Source organism: Manacus candei, unplaced genomic scaffold (genome assembly GCF_025592945.1).
Source record: "Manacus candei isolate 608988 ecotype Guabito, Panama unplaced genomic scaffold, ASM2559294v1 h1tg000049l, whole genome shotgun sequence".
NCBI classification, from domain to species: domain Eukaryota; kingdom Metazoa; phylum Chordata; class Aves; order Passeriformes; family Pipridae; genus Manacus; species Manacus candei.
The window spans coordinates 11,942,290-11,956,609 of record NW_026138097.1 but is presented as its reverse complement, the minus strand read 5'-3'; the positions used below and the strand labels follow the sequence as shown (position 1 = coordinate 11,956,609).

Sequence of the window (14,320 nt, the reverse complement as noted above, 5' to 3'; positions counted from 1 at the left end):
TCAAAACTTTCTTGACATCTCGAGTATCAGTTGTCACAAACTTGAAAGATAGGTAGCAACTACATGGTAGGGAACAAAAGAGAAGATCATTACACAGGAAGCCAGGCAACATTATATTTTCTTTTCTCACCTATCTTAAGAGAAACCCTAAACATGTTTCCTTAATACTGGAGAGAAAAAGGAGCGTGGATTTTTTATTTCAAACGTTCAAGTTCTAATGCAAGATGCGTTAGCATGCATGCATAAGCTGCTCACTTATTCACTTTTAAATCAAGACAACTTTCTGTATACAAAGTACCTTCTACAACTGTAATATAACAATCTTGATGCTGAAGACAAGGGTTCCTGGTGCAAGACCCACTAAAGACATGGCTTGACAGTGGCTACTGATGCCAAGAGGCTGAAAAACTCAAGAAAGATGTTTAACCACTTGGCACCAGGTAGTTCACATAATGCATCGGGAAATCTTGACTCTCAGCACCAAGAATTAGCAAAATAAAAACCTAATGTAAACTGTAGCTTTAATTCTTTGATGGTGCCCGAAGTAGGGAATTCTTAGAGTAAGACATCATAACCACGGGCAATCTCACATCAGCTACAGCCAAGGAAACTGCTTCTTCCATGTGTGGCTGCCTTCAAATATGGGCTTCAAATGGGCTTTTGCTTGGTTAAGTAGGGGCAAGACATGTCTGAAAGGGTTACTTACGTCATCCACCTCTGGAGTCTGTCAAGGAAAACAAATAGGTACAATAGGCCCCCAATTCGTTACCTGAGCTCTCCAAGAAGTGATGATATTGTACTCAGAGTCGGTCCGTTTTCTTTTTTTGCTTCTGCCGTTGCAATCTGATAAAGCAACTTTTCCATTGAAAATGGTTTGGCTATACGTCGTCTCTTCATTTCCTGGGACAGGAAATGAAAGAAATTGACAGATGAGTTCCTGAGCAAATCTGAAAGTAAAATCTTATCAAGAATTTACTTCAAAATTGATTAATATTGTTAATATTTAAAAGACAATAATTAAAGCAAAAAGTAGCCTTTTCAAACAACCACAAGTTAAATTTTTCCATAGTCCCAGTTAAAGTATTTATGTTCCAGCTTACATCCAGCACTAAGTACACACTGAAATGAATGCTAGCTAGAAATCAGTCCTTTCAGTGGAAATGCTTTGCTAAATTGGGTCTTCCTGTTGCAAGATTTTCTGCACGTTTTACATGAACCAGTGCCACACAAATACACGTCAAAACCCCAAACAAAACACGTGCTACCCAGTCATAATCAACTGCTTCCTCAGAGAACAACACCCTAGTGCCTGTTACATCTAACACTGTATTTTCAGTCACCAGTAGAGAGCAAAAAAGCATGTGTCTGCAATGCATGATGCCATATATGCTAAGAAATCAATCGGTATGCTGGTTTTTTTTTAATATGCTTTACTGTGAAATTTAATGCAAAGATAGGCAAATTCTGCATATACAAAGAGAATGAAAATGCAAGTACACTGGTGTCACCACATTTCAGGTGTACCTTTTTTTTTTAAAGAAGAAATTTAAACTTCATTAGTGGAAAAGACAAGAATAGGAGAGATGTCACGAAAAGGAGAAAAACAGAAAGAAGACTGATGCAGTTCACTGAAGTGGAGGAACCAACAAACACCTCAAAATTCTCTCCCTAAACATTAATTTTTCCTGTGGAGGCCAAGAGGAGCAATGCAAACACTTAAGCTGAATAATCTTGGATGGCTCAGACTGTAAATAGTGTAAGATCTACACATATGACCTGCTTGAAGGCCAGGACTGGTGTTATTTTGCATCTTTTAAAACATAAAAAAGGACAAACTAGCAAGACTAGCAAAAACAGGCAGATGCCAGGGAAAGAGACAAGAGACAAAAGAAGGAGGGTTCAGTTCTGCTCAGTTCTGCCTTTTGCTGGTTCCTGTCTGTGAAAGCTTTTGAAGTTACATCTTTCCAGCCAATACAAACTGAGTGATTTTGGTAGCTGAAACCCTTTCAAGAATTCTTGTGTAGGCAAATTCCTTATTTACTATGCAGTTGGAAAAATTGCAGTGTTTTCTTAGTACCTGAAGAGGTTTATGTTTTTGTTTATGTAGAGTCAGAGCATTCAAATGAGGCTAACACTGGAGTGTAATGTGAAGGAGACATTTTTGGTTAGTGGTTAAGCCTGCCAAACACCTACTCAGCACACACAGATCCAAGGATTAATTTTTAATCTTAATTTTTTTCACCCTCTTTTGTAACCCTAATTACATGCTCTGGTTATTTCTTTTATCAGAACCAATTATATGCACCAGTTACATGTGTTAACTAATGTATCTATCATATAAAATGGAATTTGCTGAGCAAAAAGAGTTCAAAAGATGTTCACAGGTAAAAAGAGTGTTCTTCAGAAGCTATTTGCTCTGCTAGCCCCTGCATGGTGTTGGAAGAGTTGCACTGTTAGGAGTGTTATGGGAAGGCTTTTCCATGTTAGATTTGCTTCACATATTGTCTGAGGCTGCATAAGAACAGACACTCTAAGTCCTGCCAAAAGCCCACATGGGCAATACACACAGCCAGGATAAAAGCCCACAGTGAGTGGCTGGAGAAAAAAAGCAAGGTCTGCTCCTGCTGGGTGATAGCTCAGGGAAATTCCGAGCCCAAGTCTGTACTGGGCTTAGCACAACTTGCTCGATCTCTGCATTTATCTGAATTTCTGATCTATGTGCATTTTTCTCTTCCATACTGTACTGAAATACACAGGTAAGTATTTTAAAACAGACTTTTGTCTGCTTTTGTACTGCTGCCTATTTCTTTTAATGACACATTTTTCCATGTCATGGAAGTTACCCAACATTCATAATTATCACCACCCTGGCACTTGTGATTTGGTCTTGCTATCATATGCATCTCTCAGTCATTCATTTTCCAGGTTGAGTAGTTCTCTTATATTGAATACAGAGGATAACTCATAACTTTAACCATATATCTCTGCTGTGCCTTTTCTAGTTCCTCTATAATCCTTTTGCAATTAGGGACTCAGAATTGCACAAGCCACCAGGACCCTGCACAGTGCCACATAGTGGTGTTTCTGGTTTGCTATCTATTGTGTATTCTGTCTATTTGGTATCTATTGTAATTCTTAACATTCAATATAATTTTGTTAAGCCTCTCCAAAGCACTTGGCTGACAGCTCCATAGGAATCCAAAGACCTCTTTTCTCAGTAGCAAGAGCTCATCAGAGCCTACTTCTCTGTCAAATTAGGATTATTTTTTAAAATTTAAATTTAGCATTTATCAACACAATTTCATCTACCATTTACTCACTTGGATCACTCAGTATCATGAAATCTTTCAGTAACACCTCATAGGTTTAATTTTTGCTATTGTTACCATTATCATCCTCAGTGTAAAGGATTAGTTTTGCTATTCACTTCCCTTTCTAGGTTATTTATGGATACATTAAACTGTACTGGTCTTAGCACAAATTCCTGAGGAATGCACAAAGAGACCTCTGCCCCTCCGTAATAAAAACTGACCATTTGTTCCCATCCTCTGCTTCTCTTTAAATCAGTTATTTTTTTGGTGTGTGAAGTTCACCTCTCAGTCCATGGCAGATTAATTTCTTTAAGAGCCTTTTCTGAGGAACCTTGCCAAAAGTCTTCCAGAAATGTTCACAGACTCTGTCAACTGCAACTCTTGTCCATACATACTTCCAAAAGTTTTGAGGCTGGAGACCATGACCTTGCTGCAAAAGCCCTGGACTCATTCTTTTGTACATTTATTTTTTTCCTTTTGGCCTTGAGGAAGTTGTTCTTTGAAATCTCATTTTGGTCTTCATTTTTGTGCATTTACATGTCTTGCTACAGAGGTTATTTTACTTGCGTTTTCATCTTCTGGACACCAAAGGAGTTTTTTGGTTTCATTTCAAACAGACTCCTTTCTCCTGGTGTTTAGCCATGCTATATTTAGTGGAGGTTTGCCTTCTGAAATTGTTCTCTTTTTTTGCTAGGCAATGTGCATGTGTTGTGAGCCTCTAACACATCTTTAAGCAATTTCTATGTTGCATGCAAACACTTAACCCTTCTTTTTGCATTCTGAATTTAACAAGCTTCCCTGGTTTTATGCGAGGCTTTTGAAATGAAACACCACAGTAGTGGATATTTTGCATTTTACTGTGTTCCAAGGTTCTTGATCTCTGCTCTCCATCACAGCACAGCTCTTTGCTAGTGGGGACATCAGGTGCACTTCCAGAGGGCCTCCTCCCCTTTGGTTTCAACTGAAAGCAACCCAGTGGGCTCAGGCTAGGACAGCTCTGTGACAGGAACCAAGGAGTGGTAATTGTGTGGCGTTTTAAAGGCACAGTCCTCACCCAAAATAAAACCAGAGTGGAAGGAAATACATGTGCAGCCCCTGCCAGCATCTTAGCTAGACAGTCAGGAATACAGTACTAATGCCATGCTTTTCCTATTTAGGGCAAGAAGATCAGCACGTAGGGATTCTGTCACTGGTGACAGAGTTAAACCTGGCTTACTGGACTGTAAGCTCTCTTCTGTGTGCAGCAATGCTGCTCCAACCAGAAGACTAACTCCATCTTTCCTATGTATTTCTTCCTCTTGTATTATATTACCAGCTGAGTCTCTTTCCACCAAATTTTTGGTAGGCCCTATACCACCAAAGGCCCTCCTTCAAAGCCAGACATTCCTCCTCATTTCCAAACCTCTAGCCCAGAGTGCATTAATTTCATTATTTCAGTATTCTGTATTCCTAAATTTGTATTTCCTAAATGAGTTTTACTGACTTTGCCCAATGCTTTATTGCCACTCCAAACCCATGTTCTTCCACCACAACTCTAAACTTTCTTCTCATCCTTAGTTTAAAATTTCAAGAGCTCTTAGGGTGTTTTTTAAAAGCCACCAATCTGATTCCATGTGTGGTCTAGGTGAACCTGACTGTCCCTTTACACAGGTTTTATACAAATTCTTTTATTCCAACCATTATCCCCAACACCTTGTAAACTGAAATCAATGCAATTTCAGATGCAGAATTTCATTTTTCTGTGTATTAAAGGAGGTTGAGCAGTTATTCAATACAGAAATGAAACAACATCATTTAGTAATATAAAGAGAGTCACTATAAAAAAATCAGGTCGCAGTATCACAGAATGAAAACAAAGTTAATGTATCAAAGCGCTAAAAACTGTCAGTATTGCTGTGGAGAACAGACAGGTGGGAAGGTACAGTTGTTTATCGAGAGTTCATTTAACAGTCCAAAAGGGGAATCTTGCTCATCACACAGAACATCTCACCACCTCTGAAAAGCACAATCCCGGCCAGCCTTTGAAGATGGCAAAGTGCCTTGTCAAAGTGAAGGAACCATAGAACAATTTTCAAAATTTAAGAGAGTTAAGAACATAAGACAGCTTGAGGAGAGAAAGAGAAAGGGGGGGGGGGGAATGAAGAGAAGAAGAAGAAGAATGCAGTAGGTGTTTCCAGAAGCTTTTTGATATAAACATGTTATCTGTGGTTCTTGTAAAGTTTGTGAGAGCTGTGACTTCAATTTCCAAGGCAGGTTATCTATCATAGATTGGAATCTCCTGGATTTTCAGTCAGCTTATATTTACCCAGTGCAAAGCTCTTAAAAATTAATCAAATGAAACTGTTCTTCAAAAGTTGAGGCACCAAGAGCTTTTTAATTGCTGCATAGTGATTTCTGTCTCTTACAGGAGTAGCATTTCCACGATATCAAACAAGTGTTCAGTAGAGCAATAAATACAGCATATGGAGTTAATATAATTGTGTATGTTCAGACAGAAAAGGTTAGCTCAGGATTCTTATGCCTTACTTTATATATATACACAATTCCCACCTTACCCCAACAAAATAAATATGTAATAAAATAACCTTTTATTTCAAACTAAGTTAATATACAATTAGTATAACCAGGCTGGAAGAATTTCATTAACCCTAAAGAACCAAACCTAACTGTGGACATATCACCTTTAATTACTTAGTAACCACTTGGTCTGCAGCTGTAAATGATCATTAACTAGTGACTTAGCTATAAAACACTACCAAAATAGTATCTGTAACCCATAGTGTATTTGAGTAGGTTGGGAACCCAATTAGTGACATATATTCTTTGTCCAAGAACACAGAAATGTTGTCAGAATCAGGATGACTGGACAATTCACCTGTTTCTGCGGGCATCTTGCCTCCGTTAGTTATGTGAAAAGGGAATGGGAGGGTTATTTATTTACATCTAGTATTGGATGGGTTGGTCAGTGAACCTAAGGATTTTCAAGTCGATTAAAATTGAAATTGCCCTGATCAACAGCTTTTCCTGAATGAAGGGGCAGAGAAAAACAAGCAATAAAGCTGTGAGTATTAACTGACTCTGCCTATCATAGGAGCTAACAAGCACAGTTATTCAGATATTTGCACCTGAGATTCTAAAGGTTCTAGAAAACATCACGTAAAAAAAAATTAGTAAGCATATTACAGTGTATCATCATTAGCTCTGAAGGGATTTTTGAAAAGCTTGCTTGCAAACTGGTCTGCAGGCATAACAATCTTCTGAATTTTTTCACACATACAGAAGTCTGTAGCTGTCAGATAACAACTCACTTTTTTGAAAACATTGGATCGTCTTATGCCTTGCAGAATTTTTTTTCATTTTTTTATTTATTTAATAGTCCAGAAAAATAGACGTAGTTGTACTAGTCTCACAATGCTATTGATCCTGGAATGTCTGCTTTGCTGTCCTTTTAGATGGCAGGGCCGTGAATCCATTTTAACTCCTTTGCTCAACTTACCTTGGCTGTTTTAAAGCCCATACTTGTCCACTGGGTGGTAGCAAAGTGCACCGATTCGGAAACACTATAGCCACAACATACTTTGGACACAAAGGATCCAGGAAAACAGACAACAAACTGCCCGCTCTGCTGTACAGTACGGTGCACCCTGATCCCCTCTTTACACAAGATTTCCGGGGAGATCTAGAAAGACATTAAAAAAAACCCAAAAGAAAGAAAAACAATCAATCAGAACTTTATTTTGTAGTTAGATCCCCTTCCTTTCTGGGTACTGCCACATGCTACTGCTTGTGGAGCAAACTGCTCTGTTCACTTTCTCTCATCCCTTCTGCACATACCAAAGCTCAGCAGTGAGGACTGAGGATTACAGAAGTGGCTCTTCTGGAACTAACATTTTAAACTTATACCTGCCAAACGATCTCAAACACAAAGCCTCAAAAAAACACTGTCTACTACTACAGAAAGTAATGCAGGTCATTCAGTTTTCCATCTAGGTCTTTCCCAACTTGGCACTGAATCCACCTTGCTACAACACTTCTGTTAGATGTTAACACAGATAGCTGAGGGAGGGGTTTTTTTTTTCTTATGGGCTCCCAAATTTATACTTAAATACACTAAATGGAAATCATTATCCACAAAATAAAGAAAGGAGCCAAAAATACTTGAAGTATTAGGCTTCTAACCATGCTGGCATCATAAAATGTCAATCACGGAAGATTAATTGATTAAAAACCACTCCCTTTGTGAAGTTAAATACATTATAGATGGTATTAAAAATGGACATTTTCCACTGTCACATTTATTTTTATGTGAGTCTTGTTAGAAAAATGCCATGTTGTTAAACATTGCAAATAGGAAGTAGCCAAATTTTAACAACACCCTCTGCATCACCGTAGTGTAATAAAAAAACAAAATAAACCCCCAACCAACCAGCTTCATGATTAGCCTTGGGTTCTTAAGTGGGAACACCTCTCCCAGTGTTAACTTACCATTACATTACTTTCAAGCATTTCCAGCCCTGGAGTGCCATTGGCTTGCAGCAGGGTATGTACCACATCATCAAGTTTGTTCTCCTCCGCAGCAGGAATGCAATACCTGTTGTTTTGTCAGAGGAAAAGAGAAAGATTTACTGTGGAGTTAATAATGGTCCACAGCTACACAGTAACAGGCAATTCAGACCAGGACATTGATTAAAAAAAAGAAATTAAACAGAGGCTTTCCCACACAGTTCTTTTTGGTAAAACACTGAGGACTGAAGGAAAGCTGTTTATTTAGACTCAGTCTGATGGTGTTCACTAGGTATCAAAGGACACAAAATCCCCAAAACAGATATGTGAAAACTCAGTGCTCTGTAGAATCAGAGGAGAGAAACCAACAAGAAACCGATGTTCATCTTGACAGCACCAAACCAGGTAATTACAGGCAGAATTTTGCATCTCATGAGCACCAATATATGTTCTGCTATCTTTACAATAAATGGTTGTATTTATTACCTGTGCATCAAACAAAAAGATCTTCACATTTAATAACGTTTTCTGTTTGTAACAGTCAAGAAACCGCAAATCCTTTCTACTCTTAGGACACAAAGTTGCCTAAGACCTTCTTGCCTTGCCTACTAAACAAATCTCACATCCCTCCTCTCCCTTGCAACAAAAGACCTGACTAAGAGCAGCCAAAGCAGCAAGAGAGATTTAAAACTCTGCTGGGTATACGCCAAGTTGCACATCCTCCTCTCCTTCAGAAGCCAAGGAAGCAGCTGTCCTCTCTCTGCTCACTGCCAGCAGTGCTCCCTAAGCAGAAGCGACAAGAAATAACATAGGAGTCGCGGGTCTTGGCTTCATCACATCCAGAGAACTGCTATTTTTCTGGCTGCAGGGAGGCAATATGGTGACGATTAGTCACTGCTCTTGCCTGCACCCTGTCAGCGTGGTAATGGTTTATGTCCATCCTGAAGATACCTGTTCCCAAGATCTGGTAGTTGGTACTTGATGACTGTGAACTGCGTAGCACAGCTTGGTGGGAAACAGTGCAAATCCTGGGATTCTCAAACCTGCCTTGAGTTGCTGCCATGCTATGCTTTATCTGTGACATTATTTTATTTGGGTTTGTTATGCTCAGGCAAGTAAAAGGCATCCTCAGCTTTATCATGACTTATGAGTTCACTTTAAGGAATGAGACCTCAACCTGGAGTCCATTTCCCCCATACCAGATACACACACAGAGCCATTTTTCCAAACTTGAAACAAGAAAATAAAGGTGGAAAAGATTTGGAGGAAAGTGTGCAGTTTTCTTGCCATTCATCTGGTCTCTCCAGCAACTTCATAAAGTGTTCTGCTGGCCTTACAGACCTTGTTAGGATATTTGCTTATAACATGCACTAACATTAACTCCATGTGTGCCATACAGAATTATCCTGATTGATGAGTGTGTAGGAGGCTATACTTCCTATGATTTGAACTTCTTGTTACTGTTCACTGTACTGATGATGACTTTGATTTGTCCTTGTTGATTTTCAAGCCAAGAGCCAGAAGACATGACATTATCTACTCCTACAGTTAATTGTAACCACAGTAAGAGCTCAAATGAGCTGGTTGCCCAGCTGTACACAGATTGACTCCTTATATATATTTTGAAAATGATCAGGACCTTGCTAAGAAATTCTAGGGTTAGAGAGAGGTGAAGTAGAAGAACTTCATCTTAATAAGGATCAAGTTCCAACAGCAATTTTAAATGCATGCCACGTATCAAGTACTATGCAGTACCTGTGTTGCTAACACTACAGCTTTAGAACACATGTAGTGTATTACTCTAGTTACACTACAATAACAGATTTGAAACAGTGATGAAAATATTTTAAATTTGAACCCAGAATGTGGCAGAACGCAGTCCTTTCTTTTAAAGTCAAAAAACATGGCTGGAATAGACAAAAGATTCAAGCATACAGTCCCTCATAATATGGGGCAAGAAAAAGGCATGGAAATGATGTGTGAAGAGGAGGGGCAGTACACAAGTGCATGGAACTAGCTGGGCAGGACTAGGGCAGGACTGAGAGGAACGAAGATCCTTTGCAACTGGTCTATGCTGCAATTTCACTCATTTACAATTCTTGATGTACCTATGAAAATGGGAAGTGAGCCACCGGTATAGACTTCAGAATGTCTTGGGCAGAACAAGATTTTCTTCTCTCTTTTAATGGGCACTGGGGATCCCTCCAGAATAAAAAAAGCTTAGGTCACTGACCTCTGCCCTGAGTTCTCCCCTGTTTACTCTCCAGGAGGTAAAACCTGAGAGATTAGAGTGAGGTGAGCAATCTGAAGGTAAATGAAGTACCACAGGTTTTAGTACCACAGGGATCTGTCCTCAGAAGGTAAGATTCCTGGATGGTGGGTGGACTTTGCAAGACAGAGGAGAGCTTTGGCACCCAATGGCCTGCTTTGTTATCCCTGAAGCAGCCATTGAAAGCAATGCTGTCAGGGTACTCCAAATATTATGCCAGACCTAGAGTTATTAAATTAATCTTTTCCTCAATAAAGCTTGGTACTTTATTGGACTGTTAAAAGTTGTAATGAGCTAATGAATATTAGCCTGACACTTCAATCTGGCAGCCTTGCTGAAGAATAGCCTTTACAGACAAAAGAGTTTCTCTTCCTTCTTATGAGTTATTTGTGCTTACTATCCCTGTTTCATCAAGGCAATCATCATAAACACACCTTAAAGTATGTACTTGTGTATAAATAAGTCCATCAAGAGAAAGCAAATGGCTTCTTTACTTCTATTTCTCCTGGCTTGGAAAACCAGAAAAAGTAGCCTTTCCTAAAATTTGGACTGTCTGCATTCAAGTCTGTTCAATCCCAAAAGGCACATGTTTTGACACACACAGTATGAAGCGTGGCCTCAGAACTCAATTAGGGGATTCTTGAATGCCTTCTGTTTGGAATTTACTGTCATTTAATACTAGATTAATGTTACGGAGAGAAACAGACTCACCTAAGGTTCAGGACAACATAGCTTGTTCAGCAATTTGTCCTGATAGTATATTATTATAAAAGATTACAGATTAATGATTCACAGAAGAGGGAGAGGAGCCATGAAATGCCTATGACAGAAAGCAACAAAATCCCAAGTCTGCAGCATATTCCAGCATTTACCTTTACCTTTTCATATGATCGCATACAGAACATTTATTCAACTTAAAATATTTAGAGAGAAGAGATTCCTGCCTTAATAGTTTTCTCCAGATTTCAAATCCTTTTTTCTGGGCCATGTGCTTTCCCAGTGACAGCTGGATCAGCACATCAGCATCATCTGAGAAACGTTGGAGTTCACACTTAGCAGTTGAATAAATAGCAGTTGACAGTGATGCCACTGCCACCATGGGGACTTCTGGATGCAAAGGGGACCCTGCAGACCTCCTTCTGTCACACCACATGAGGAGTCAAAGGCTCCCAGAGTTCCAAGTTCCAGAGGGGAACCACTGGAACTGCTAAAATGGAACCAGCTCCTCACCTTTGCAAGGAGGCACCACTGAAATAACTTTTCTTCTCTGTTTATTGCATTTTATCTAATTAAGAAACACAGTCACATAACTTATCATTCATTGTTTTCACTAATGATGCTCTTGGGTAATAACACCAATATCACAGAAGCCTGGCTGAAAGGCACATGACATGACAGCAGCACTTGCTTTCTCCATCATGCCTCCATCATCTGTCATTGCAAACTAAATCATCATGATCTGCAGTACTACACATGCACTGAATTCAGGAAGGGATGTTTCATCTCATTAAGTTTATACCACATTTTACCCTTAAAACTGGACCTTCTAGGTGAGATTCACTCATGCAAAAGATACTACACAAACTCCTGTTAATACAAGCCTACAGAGAGTGACTGCAATCAATATGAAGAAAACAAAACACAGGAATACCTACCAAATGCAATCAGCACCAGTGTGTAAGTAGTCAATGTATGGAAGGTGATTTTGGTCTCGAGACCAGCATGAGGTAGAAAAGACCATGCCAATATTTAGCCAAGGAATTGTCACTCCTAAAACAGAGAGATTGAAAAATGAGTTTTGAGTAACTGCAGTTTGTAATTAAAAGACAGTTTGAGGGGGCATTTAAGTTGAAAATCTTATTCTACCTGTGAGCTGACTCTTGAAGTTTTAAGTGTTCCTATCAGAGGGAATAATTTAACAAACTCAGCATTTTCCACTAAGAAAATATCTACTGACCAATTACAGTGCCCTTGAACATACTTGTTTTCTAACAGCTGTATAAAATTTTTATTTTTTTGAGAATTTATAAATACCCATAATTCAAGCTCAATGCCATTGATCAGAGGAGGTTGCTTCATGTTGTCAAGCATCCATGTAACTTTTAAACAGGTATCCTGTTTCCCAAGTGGTTTATTCAGGTTCAACACCTGCACAAGAGATTCTATTATACTCTCAGCTAATGTTTCTACCAGTAAATTACAATGGTGTATATGCAGCTGGAGCACTCATGACAATTCATTTAGAAAATGTGTGTGCTGCTTTGCCCAGTGCTACAGACTGCATTTTGCAAGCCAGGAAGTTGCATGGCTCTGTCCTTCATCGCCCTGACACAAAAGAAGAACACTGATACACTGGCAACAAGGGATACTGCAAGTACAACAGGTTCCTCCCAGGAGTGCGGTCTCAACTATTCATCAATTCTTTATCTGCATGCCTGCCTTCATTCCTTTACATACCACCTGCTACATACAACCGGATGTCTACTCAACCAGCTGGTGAAGAGAGGGGCCAGAAAGAGGGAGAAGCCTTTGGTGACTAAATCACCACATTCAGAGGACAGTTCCACCAGCTGAAAACATAAGAAAGAAACTTGCTTACCAGGCACAGCACCAAGATGTCGCAGGATGGATCCTGTATTATTAGGAAGGACTGTGAGGTTCCACCCATGCCTGTTTGAGGGGTGATACAGAGGCAGACGTGTCAATGCACATTCCCAGTGCCAACACCCCCAATGCCAAGCTGCCCTGCAGGCCTCGTGCCCCCACTTCCACTCAGCACAGCAGGGCAACTGGAATAAGTGGACAAAACATGGATTTGGTGATCGTACCTTGAAAATGGTTCAGACTTTCCCACGGGAAAACCACTCCCATGGGTGTTGGTATCTACTTTTCCACAATGCACTGCTACATGGCAATCTTTCTGTTCCACTATCCGCCAGTATTCTTGCTGTGGTAAGAGAAAGCAGTAATGCATTTTTAATTCACTGAACAAGATATCTCTCATTAAAATATAAGCCCCAGAAATTTACAGAGCTTTCATGACCTCAATGTAATTCAACATAAAACACTGCTTAAAAATAAGAATATAAATTATTAAAAGTAACGATGAATTGGGAAGACAGAATTTATATCCTCTTGGCTCCTGTGCTTCAGTACATATCAGATTAAGAATTCTTTCTCTTCCTCAGTTCATCAACACCTTTATTAAAAATGTTCAAAAAATTAAAAGGGAAGAATCAGCACCATGTCTATCTAACCACTTCTTTTTCTCCCAAACTAGACAGCCTTACACTGATTACGGTAATGCTTGATGGTCAACTATACTGAGTCCCCATACTCAATGCCCTGAAATAAAAACTTTTACCACCCCTTGAGTTGGCCTCACCTCTACTTCAGCTACTGTAGGCTCCTTCATGAAGCACATGTTCATGATGTTTCTTGCTGTTCGGTAGAAGGTTGTTAAAGAAACAGACCTACCCTGTGGAAAAATAAAATTAAAAGTGAAAATAAAAAAAGTCTCCATTCCCCCGTCCTCATTCTTTTCCTTACAGGCTCAATCCCAGGTGACAACAAAGGGATAAAGGACAATGTCTCCAGAAGGGGTGTAGGTCTAAAGCTCATTCTGTATCTGAGGGAAAATACATCAGAAGATAGAGAAATTTAATGACATCAACTCATCAAACCAATCACCCAAAAGGCCAACTGAATGTTCCCAGAAGGAACACCGCTTTGTCCAGTACAACGCTCAGTATTCGATAATACAGAAGATGGACACAGCCCAGCTTCCTATGACAGGTTGCAAAACACCCAGTAGGCAGCCAACCTGCACTTTACAATCAAATTAAATACGCGATCCAAGGATCATGTGGCTACACACTTTATATAGAGAAACAGTTGAAAAAGACTTCGAAAATTCACAGAAATGTTCAGCATTAAACTAGTATTGTATCTAGTGGAAAGTGGTCACAAAAAGTAGAGTTTACCAAGATGATTGTAATCACCTGCTCAAAAAAACCAGTTATGCTTAATTCAATAAAAGCAGTTCCAATGCAAGGAACCAGGACCTGTTATTACAAGGTTGAGAAAAGGAAAACACAATAAAATTGTTGAATGAGTGCACTCTTTGTTGGCACTGCTGCTCTATGAGAAGAGGATCCGATTCGGTTTTCTGCTTGAGCTGTACCAAAGTTTCCAGACACCTGCTTTCATGCATACCTACAACACCAGACTCTCTGGG

The 14,320-nt window shown here is 39.4% G+C and overlaps 1 protein-coding gene across 10 annotated transcripts in view; it reads right to left on the bottom strand.

Annotated features, from left to right (window-relative positions):
* The window catches only part of JARID2 (jumonji and AT-rich interaction domain containing 2), a 216,542-nt gene that overhangs the window by 6,502 nt on the left and 195,720 nt on the right, over positions 1 to 14,320 (bottom strand). For all 10 annotated transcript variants that reach the window (XM_051799158.1, XM_051799156.1, XM_051799152.1 and 7 more), the window contains exons 9-15: positions 13,469 to 13,561; positions 12,912 to 13,030; positions 12,683 to 12,753; positions 11,739 to 11,853; positions 7,797 to 7,902; positions 6,808 to 6,990; positions 770 to 900 (exon numbers count right to left, since the gene is read on the bottom strand). In XM_051799158.1, coding sequence (XP_051655118.1) covers positions 770 to 900; positions 6,808 to 6,990; positions 7,797 to 7,902; positions 11,739 to 11,853; positions 12,683 to 12,753; positions 12,912 to 13,030; positions 13,469 to 13,561 — 818 coding nt within the window. The remainder of the gene's footprint in view (positions 1 to 769; positions 901 to 6,807; positions 6,991 to 7,796; positions 7,903 to 11,738; positions 11,854 to 12,682; positions 12,754 to 12,911; positions 13,031 to 13,468; positions 13,562 to 14,320) is intronic.